This window comes from Schistocerca cancellata, chromosome 1 (genome assembly GCF_023864275.1).
Source record: "Schistocerca cancellata isolate TAMUIC-IGC-003103 chromosome 1, iqSchCanc2.1, whole genome shotgun sequence".
NCBI classification, from domain to species: domain Eukaryota; kingdom Metazoa; phylum Arthropoda; class Insecta; order Orthoptera; family Acrididae; genus Schistocerca; species Schistocerca cancellata.
Genome location: NC_064626.1, coordinates 870,140,404 through 870,147,868, shown reverse-complemented (window position 1 = coordinate 870,147,868; position 7,465 = coordinate 870,140,404). Strand labels below are relative to the sequence as shown.

At 38.0% G+C, this 7,465-nt stretch overlaps 1 protein-coding gene across 2 annotated transcripts; it reads right to left on the bottom strand.

The window, feature by feature from the left end:
- Positions 1 to 2,969: 2,969 nt before the first annotated feature.
- Positions 2,970 to 6,409, bottom strand: LOC126189955 (charged multivesicular body protein 6-A). Of its 2 annotated transcripts, none has more exons than XM_049930982.1 (2): positions 5,559 to 6,409; positions 2,970 to 4,573 (listed from the first exon to the last, which is right to left on the bottom strand). In XM_049930982.1, the coding sequence occupies exon 1, from the start codon at positions 6,195 to 6,197 to the stop codon at positions 5,568 to 5,570; it is 630 nt and encodes a 209-aa protein (XP_049786939.1). In that variant the 5' UTR covers positions 6,198 to 6,409; the 3' UTR covers positions 2,970 to 4,573; positions 5,559 to 5,567. The 2 variants fall into 2 exon arrangements, with proteins under 2 accessions (XP_049786939.1, XP_049786938.1); XM_049930981.1 differs by having other exon boundaries at positions 5,592 to 6,409.
- Positions 6,410 to 7,465: the final 1,056 nt, after the last annotated feature.

Here is a 7,465-nt window from a genome sequence, read left to right as displayed (position 1 = left end):
TTGTATTAATTCCTGTAACACCTGCAAATTAATCTTGTTTTTTCTGTGTTTATGTATGACCAGTTTGGAAGATCATGTCTAAATGGCATGTCCACTACAACACTTTCTCTGATGCAAAGCAAGGTAGTTCATTTCTTAAAGTTGTTATTAAATGTTAACTGCTGTAGTAAGCAACATCATTTGTTCATGTTGTAATCACAATATCAGAACTGCATTTTTTCAGGAAGAAAATTGTATTGGCTTGCATTCAATGTGAGCATGTACAGTTCGAAATATGGATACAATGCGGCATTAGCTGTCACCTGACATGATTTTTGCTTGCTGTGAAATTTCATACATACTTCCACTTTGTTCTGGGATTTAATGATAGGTAACAGAGTTTGTGACCTGCTCTTGCATCATTTTGATGTGATAATGGGTTTCAGCTGATAATAGACGTGGTTCACTTTATCTTTGTGTTGCTGGTAATACATTATTCCCGAATGTCTTGTTTGAAGCAATAGAATCGTGATCCTTTTTCACAATAGTGGGCTTATTATCAGCATTCCTAACTCCTTTTGAATCACAAGAACACAAACAGGTTACGTGTTTATCACTTTCTGCTGAAGTCAGTTATCTGTTTACTACCAAATATTTCTTCATGTGGTCGTCTTATTTCAAATCTTCTTTTAGTACATTAATTGCCTATTCATGTGACACCACGACTTCAAGATTGTTTAGAACTAAGCACTCAGCAGATAATTTGTGTCTGTTTTGTGCTTCAAGAGTGTTCAGAATGTACTTCTGCTAGATCTTTTACTGTATTAATTTCTTTTTCCTACAGTGTTAGGGAGTCCTCTAAATTGTTTTCTACTAAACACTCAACAATTGTAAGGCACTGCCTCTCATCTCCATAATCTATGGATCAGATTTATTTTCACACATTTATCAGGATACCAAAACTTCCATTCTGTGCATAAAATATCCCTTACTACCTTTCAGAGCATATTACATATGGAACAATCACATAATAACAAAACTGACGGACTTTCTTTTTCGCTACCTTTACTTGACACTATCACAATGGTTCACTGAGTATGTGTGTAGATATAAAACCATAACAGGATTCAAGCTGCATAACAAATAGTTTGTCAATGCTATGCACCTTAAAAGATTACTACTGTCAGAAAAATTGAAACAGTAACTTATAAATGAGATAGACTATTTCGATTTAGAGTAACAAGTAGCCACCCACTCCAAACGCACATTAGTAAGACTAATTATTTGATCACTTCAACAGAAGTTGTCAGCAGCAAGTCTTTGAGTGCTATCATATTGAAGTATTAAAAAATAACTATGTCAAGTGAAGCAAAATTAACACACAACTGTGAAGAAAACAAACTGAACAAAACACAAATACAGCACAACATTTTTGAAGCTGTTCAACTATCAAGTTAAACATGCTAATTTACGATTAAAATTGTAAATCTTCAGTCTTCTAAGCTTTTCCATACTTGTGGGAAAGCTCCCATTTTTAAATCAAATAGATATTTATTATCCAGAGTGCCGTTATCCTTCTTGGTGAGTGTTTAACACTTAATTTATATAAATTTCAAGAAACAGCTCAAATTGATAAAACTTTAAGTGACCAGCCATGCTCTAACTTCTGTTTGTTGGAAATGACTAACACTATAAAAGCAAGTTATGGTGGTAAAACAGCAATCTGTACAGTCATTGATATAATGGTATGTTTTTGTTTCAACAGCAAGAGAAGTATGTATTTAAATGCAACAAGTAAATTAACATATCAAGCGAGTTCATTCTGTCAGAATATCTACTCCAAAAAATATGAAATGGGAAATTGGTATAGCACTGACTGCACAAAATAAAGGAATAGCAAACTGTGACTGTAAACCTATTAGTGTATTTCCTAACATCTCAGTTCCAAGTAATCAAGCAGATCTTCTGACACACTGCAATAAAATTTAACCTTTTTTCCAGTATATTTTCATAAATGTAAATTGATGTTGGATTTTCTGATTGCTTCTTTATGTTTTTGTAGCTGCTGCTGGATAGATTCATCTCAGTGGCTAAATAATCCACTGTAACATTTGGGCATACATTTAGTGATGAGCTAGCAACTTACATTAAATATACATAATGACATTAACTATATTATTGCTCACACTTACTCAACGAACAGTAACATCAAATATTCATACTAAAACTTAAATCTGCAAACAAATAAATAGCATTTGCCTGGCAGATACGGTGAAGACAATGAAAGAACAAACTGAAACACATTGCACACACTATTCCTTCACAGCCATGCTAGAAGGAAGGAAAGGTACAAGACAGTGTCTCACAGGTTTCCCCATGAAAATAGTTTCAAGAGAAACTTCTGAAGTCAGCTGTTCAGGACGTAAGAATGTCATGTAAGGTGTGCAGTCATTTGATTTTTCTGTACTATTAAACAAGGAATTAACATTAGGTTTTACAATTAAAAAAATTAAAATATTACACGGTATATTTTTATTAAAAATTGAATATTTGTGTATTGTTTTCTCTATTTTACACACTGGATAAAAAGGAAGCAGTAAAATAAATAAGCAAATATCCAACAAGTGGAAAAATTCTGAATAAATTACATTTGCTGTTATTAAGTAGTAATAAGGATGCAGAATGAAATTTTTAAATTTGCCTGCTTGTACATTTTAAGACACTTTTCACTATCAAATAGACATACAAAAATAATGTTGATCTCTTATTTGTCTTAGCTGCAACAAACTCTTCAAAATAATACAACCTTTGGTTAACAGAGTTAAAATAGTATTTTATCCTTGTTCACAAATGGCTTCAAACAAGCATTGTAGGAAAGGTCTGGTAGAATGGAAACACTTTTGGATTAAATGAGACCACTCACTGAAAAGCAGAGATGTTGACAGTCACGACAAAAAGAATGAGTACTTGCTAGCTTCCCCCCCCCCCCTCCCACCCCCATGCGCACACACACACACACACACACACACACACACACACACACACACACACACACACACACACACACACACACACACAGAGAGAGAGAGAGAGAGAGAGAGAGAGAGAGAGAGAGAGAGAGAGAGAAGAAGACTAGGTTGTGGGTTGTGGCAGGGGTAGGTAGAAACAGACCAGAGGCAGGAGAGGGACCTGAAGTGGGATGCTAGCAGACCGGACAGAGGCAGCCAGTTTGATTTTGCTGGCAAGGAATGTGAGAGAGGGTGTGGGTGGTGGCAAGTACACAGGCTGGGCTTGTGATGCGCAGTTGTCAGAGACAATGGCGAGCAGTGCATGTTGAAAGTGACATGAACTGGGAGTGAGTGACCGGATAGAGAAAGGGCAAACTGTTGGGTAGGGGGTGTGGGAACTGAACCTTAACCTTCACCAGGGCTTTCAGTATCACTCATCATGACTGGAAATGAGGAATGTCGTACCCAACATCCTTCCCACCCTAAAATGCTGTTCCATTACCCTAATGCATACTATGCCACTTTCACTGTGCAGGACCCGCCTAATCAACCTACCCAGCACCTCCCACTCCAGCCTGTCACTTTTCTCCTGCCACATGAGAGAGAACTCTGTTGAAAACACTGCACAGCTTTTAATGTCAATATGACTACCAATTAGTCATCTATGACGATGAATGGCCACCATCAAACTGGTCCAAAGAACAAAGTTTACCACTCGGTGGCACAAAATGCAGCTGAAACAAAATGCTCATGACTGCTTCATAACCCGGGCCATGGAGGATCGTTCTCTGAACTTAGGAGTTTTCTTTACAACACAGCTTTCACTCCCATAATCATTCTGGCCTCTATCTCTGGTAACCCACTACCCCTGTGATCAACACCCGATAGTTTTCCCTTCCTCCGTCCTGTCACCCCCTCCCAATTTATGTCCCCATGTCATCCCCAGCGTCTTGAGCTGCTAACCTCCCAAATCCCATCCTCTCCCTGCCTCCAGCCTCCCTCTACCCACCCTACCTGACACTACCCCCATTCCAAAAGCCATCAAGTTTTTGTTCCTTTTGTGTGTACCAACAACTAACACTTCTGCTTTTCAATGAGTGGTCTCTAATCCAAAAGTATTTACACTGGTTTAAATAAATGTAGTAACCAGAGGCCTTCACAATAATGTGTCACAGAGGCACTTTGTGATGAATAAAATATTTTTATGCCAATAAGGCTGCAGTTTGAGTATTACAGTATTAAAAGTTTGAGAAGCATCCAGCATACATAGGGAGAAAAAATGGATGAGAAAGCAGCAATAACATTCAACAAATTGACACAGGCCATTATTATAGAAATCTACATTATCACCTTACGTTATTATCACAGCACATGCCAGAATAAACTCTGGAAAAAACAAGTGGCACTATATGTGCTAGGCCTATACACACTTTAAGATAAAGCCATGGACAACAGTACGACAAAAGTCTTGTCTGTCACATTAACTTTACTATTCTCTTCCAATAGAACAGAAATACGTATATGAGTTCACGAGTAACATAATGAAAATCTTATTAATCACACTGATCTTGCAGTCGTTGCACACTCTGGAACAAAGAGAGAAAATAGATCAGCATTATGATACTGGAAAGGAAAATTATCCCTCTAATTACAAAGGTGGAAACAATGCCCAGTATTTGTATTAAGGAGGCGCACAATTCTGACTTGTCTACTGTTGACGAGTAGGAAATAATATTACCCGCTTTAGTAGGTAAATACCGTTCAATGAATAAAAGAAGACCTGAAGCCTATGAGTTTTGTTCCTTACTATGATCATTTCCATTTTTCTTAACTGAATTTTATACTATACTAATGCACTAAATATTACAAATCTGAACTAACATACACCCCTCAACTGCACTGATCAATAAAGAATTTTGAGTGAAGAAACATTGACGGCACTTATTCTATATTCCAGCCCCCACTGTAGCTAATATCTGCTTCGAGGAACTGAGCAAAAGTAAAATTGACAACGCTTCTCCCGTCAGTTAATTCAATAGGCTAGCTGAATTAGATACATGTGGTAACTAATAACATTACTTGCCACTGTCAGTACTGCGTATAATATAAGAAGCTTAAGTGGAACGTGACAATATATAAATGATGCTAAACAAGATTTAGGGTCATCCACATATGTTACGAAAGTGATCCAGCTCCTAGTCTACAAAGCCCAAATATGTAAACCTTTACGCAGGCCAATTATGTTATCTGAAATACAATACAAACGGCAAACGAACTGTATAGTGACGATTGCGAAACACACATTATAACGCTACTTCTCAAATTAACTACATCGTAAAGTAATGCTGCTGTAATGTATTCTAAATAAAACAACTTAAGACTTTTAGACGCCTCTAGTTTTATACTACCTACAACAAAACGCCGTCAAAACTTTGATGACTTATCGAATCTGTAGCTAAACAATCATCATACAATGATAAAGTTACAAATCATTTGTTCCACTTATATACTAACTATTAACAAACTCCACTTAACAGAAAATAATTCTACAGTACAATAAATTTTACTAACTTCATGATATTACTGTGCCACTTCTATGGCTACCTTCTGGGCTCTTGCTTTCTCCTTCCTTCTTTCTACTTCATCTGTAGGAACTTCAGGTAATTCTAGCTCTTCATCCTCGGCTTCGGGGACATCTGGAAGAGTTTCCTTTATTATTTCTTCTAGTTCTGCTTCTACAGACTCTTCGTCGTCAGCAGACAATGCACCACTCAACAGTTCGTCAATCTCTCGCTGCTTTTCGACCCCTTCACGAGTTTCTTCAAGAATTCGTTCAACCTCATCAACGCTGATAACGTCGTGTACTTTTTTCAGCGCCTCGTTGCCGGCTCTAAGTCCATCTAATACCTGTATCTCTATCTGTGCGAACTCCAAATCATGGACAAGCCTCTGAAGGTTTTCCAATTGCCCGTCTGTTTTTTCGAGAAGCTGTTCTTGAAACTTTTTCTTCCGTAATATGAGCTTAGCACGTTCCTTTTTACCGTCTTGCAATAGTTTCCGTGCAAGTAGTCTATCTTTCTCCAACATAGACTCTACTCTCTTCTGATACTGTTTCAGTTTATCTCGTTGTTGTTTTAACTGCAATATAGCTTTGTCCTGCTCCGTTACCCGACTCACATGTTTTTTACTTTTACCAAACAAAGCACCCATTATTTACGTTCACTTTTTCACCAGAACTACAACACAATCACTTTTAAATATACTATAGATCATGATATGCACAGTTCTTGACAACAGAAAAAATGTAGTCTACGTGTCTGATACTCATACACCCACGTAAGTTCTTCCGTACACATCTGACTTAAATCAGATGGTCAGAACATCATACTCTATTACTCTCCTCGGTCCTGTACGTCACGCTACTCTCGCCTAAGAATTTTATCTCTTACGGCTGTAAAGATATCACAGTAGACCGATTAGAAGGTTTCCATAAGGCCCGTCCACACGCAACGATCTGTCTGCGCAAAAGTCAGCGCACATCGCATCTGCGCAGACAGATCGTTGCGTGTGGACAGAAGACTTGCACCAACCTGAGGTGTGTGCAAACCTGGAAGTTGGAGGTTTGAGCGAAACCTGTCAAATCTGTGGGTTCAAACCACATCTGCGCAGACAAGTTGGAGCGTGTGGACAGGAGATCGCCGCAAATCTGGCGCGAAACAGCTGTTTGCTCAGTCTAGTGTTTGTATTTTGCGCACAGGCATTAAAATGGCTGGCACTCGTCAGTGTTCTCGAGAGGTTGTAAGTGAATTCATTGAAATAAATAGAAACCATCCATGTTTGTGGAAGATTAAAAGTAAAGAATATAGTGCCCGAGACAAAAATACAGCAGCATACAATGCTCTAATTGAAAAATTGCGGGCAGTTGACGTCTCGGCAAACAGAGAAACGGTAATAAAAATTAAAAAAATTCGTTGCGAACTGGCGAAATTATTTGCGGATGGGTGTCGAAACTTATAATTATCTCTTAAAGCTTGTAACCCCTCATATTATGAGAAAAATACTTGTATGAGAAGGGCAATTTCTCCCCATGAGCGGCTGGCGGTAACATTAAGATTCCTAGCAACAGGAAGGAGCTGCAAGGATTTGGAATTGTCAAGTGCAATATCGAAACAAGCGTTGAGTAAAATAATACCCAACACATGTGAAGCTATTTTCGCTGTCCTGAAGGATGAGTTCATGAAGCAAGTCAAGTAAATTAAGTCTGTCAGCGAACTGTTTACCGAAAAGAGTTATCCAGAGATCAGAAATCTAGAAGATCTGGTCTAAGAGTAGATCAAGTATACCAGCCAACATTATGCTATTTCGATCTGCTTAGCTTTCTTAGTGATAAAGAAACGCCAAGACCAAGCAGGAGTACAATTGAAGATGAAATTGGAGTGTCAATGCACCAGGAAATGGAACACGAGGTAATGTAAAAC

Coding starts and splice junctions, on each gene's coding strand:
- LOC126189955 (XM_049930981.1), bottom strand. CDS start 6,197: ATGGGTGCTTTGTTTGGTAAAAGTAAAAAACATGTGAGTCGGGTAACG. Junction 4,574..5,591: donor AGAAAGCAAGAGCCCAGAAG/GTAGCCATAGAA, acceptor TCTTTGTTCCAG/AGTGTGCAACGACTGCAAGA.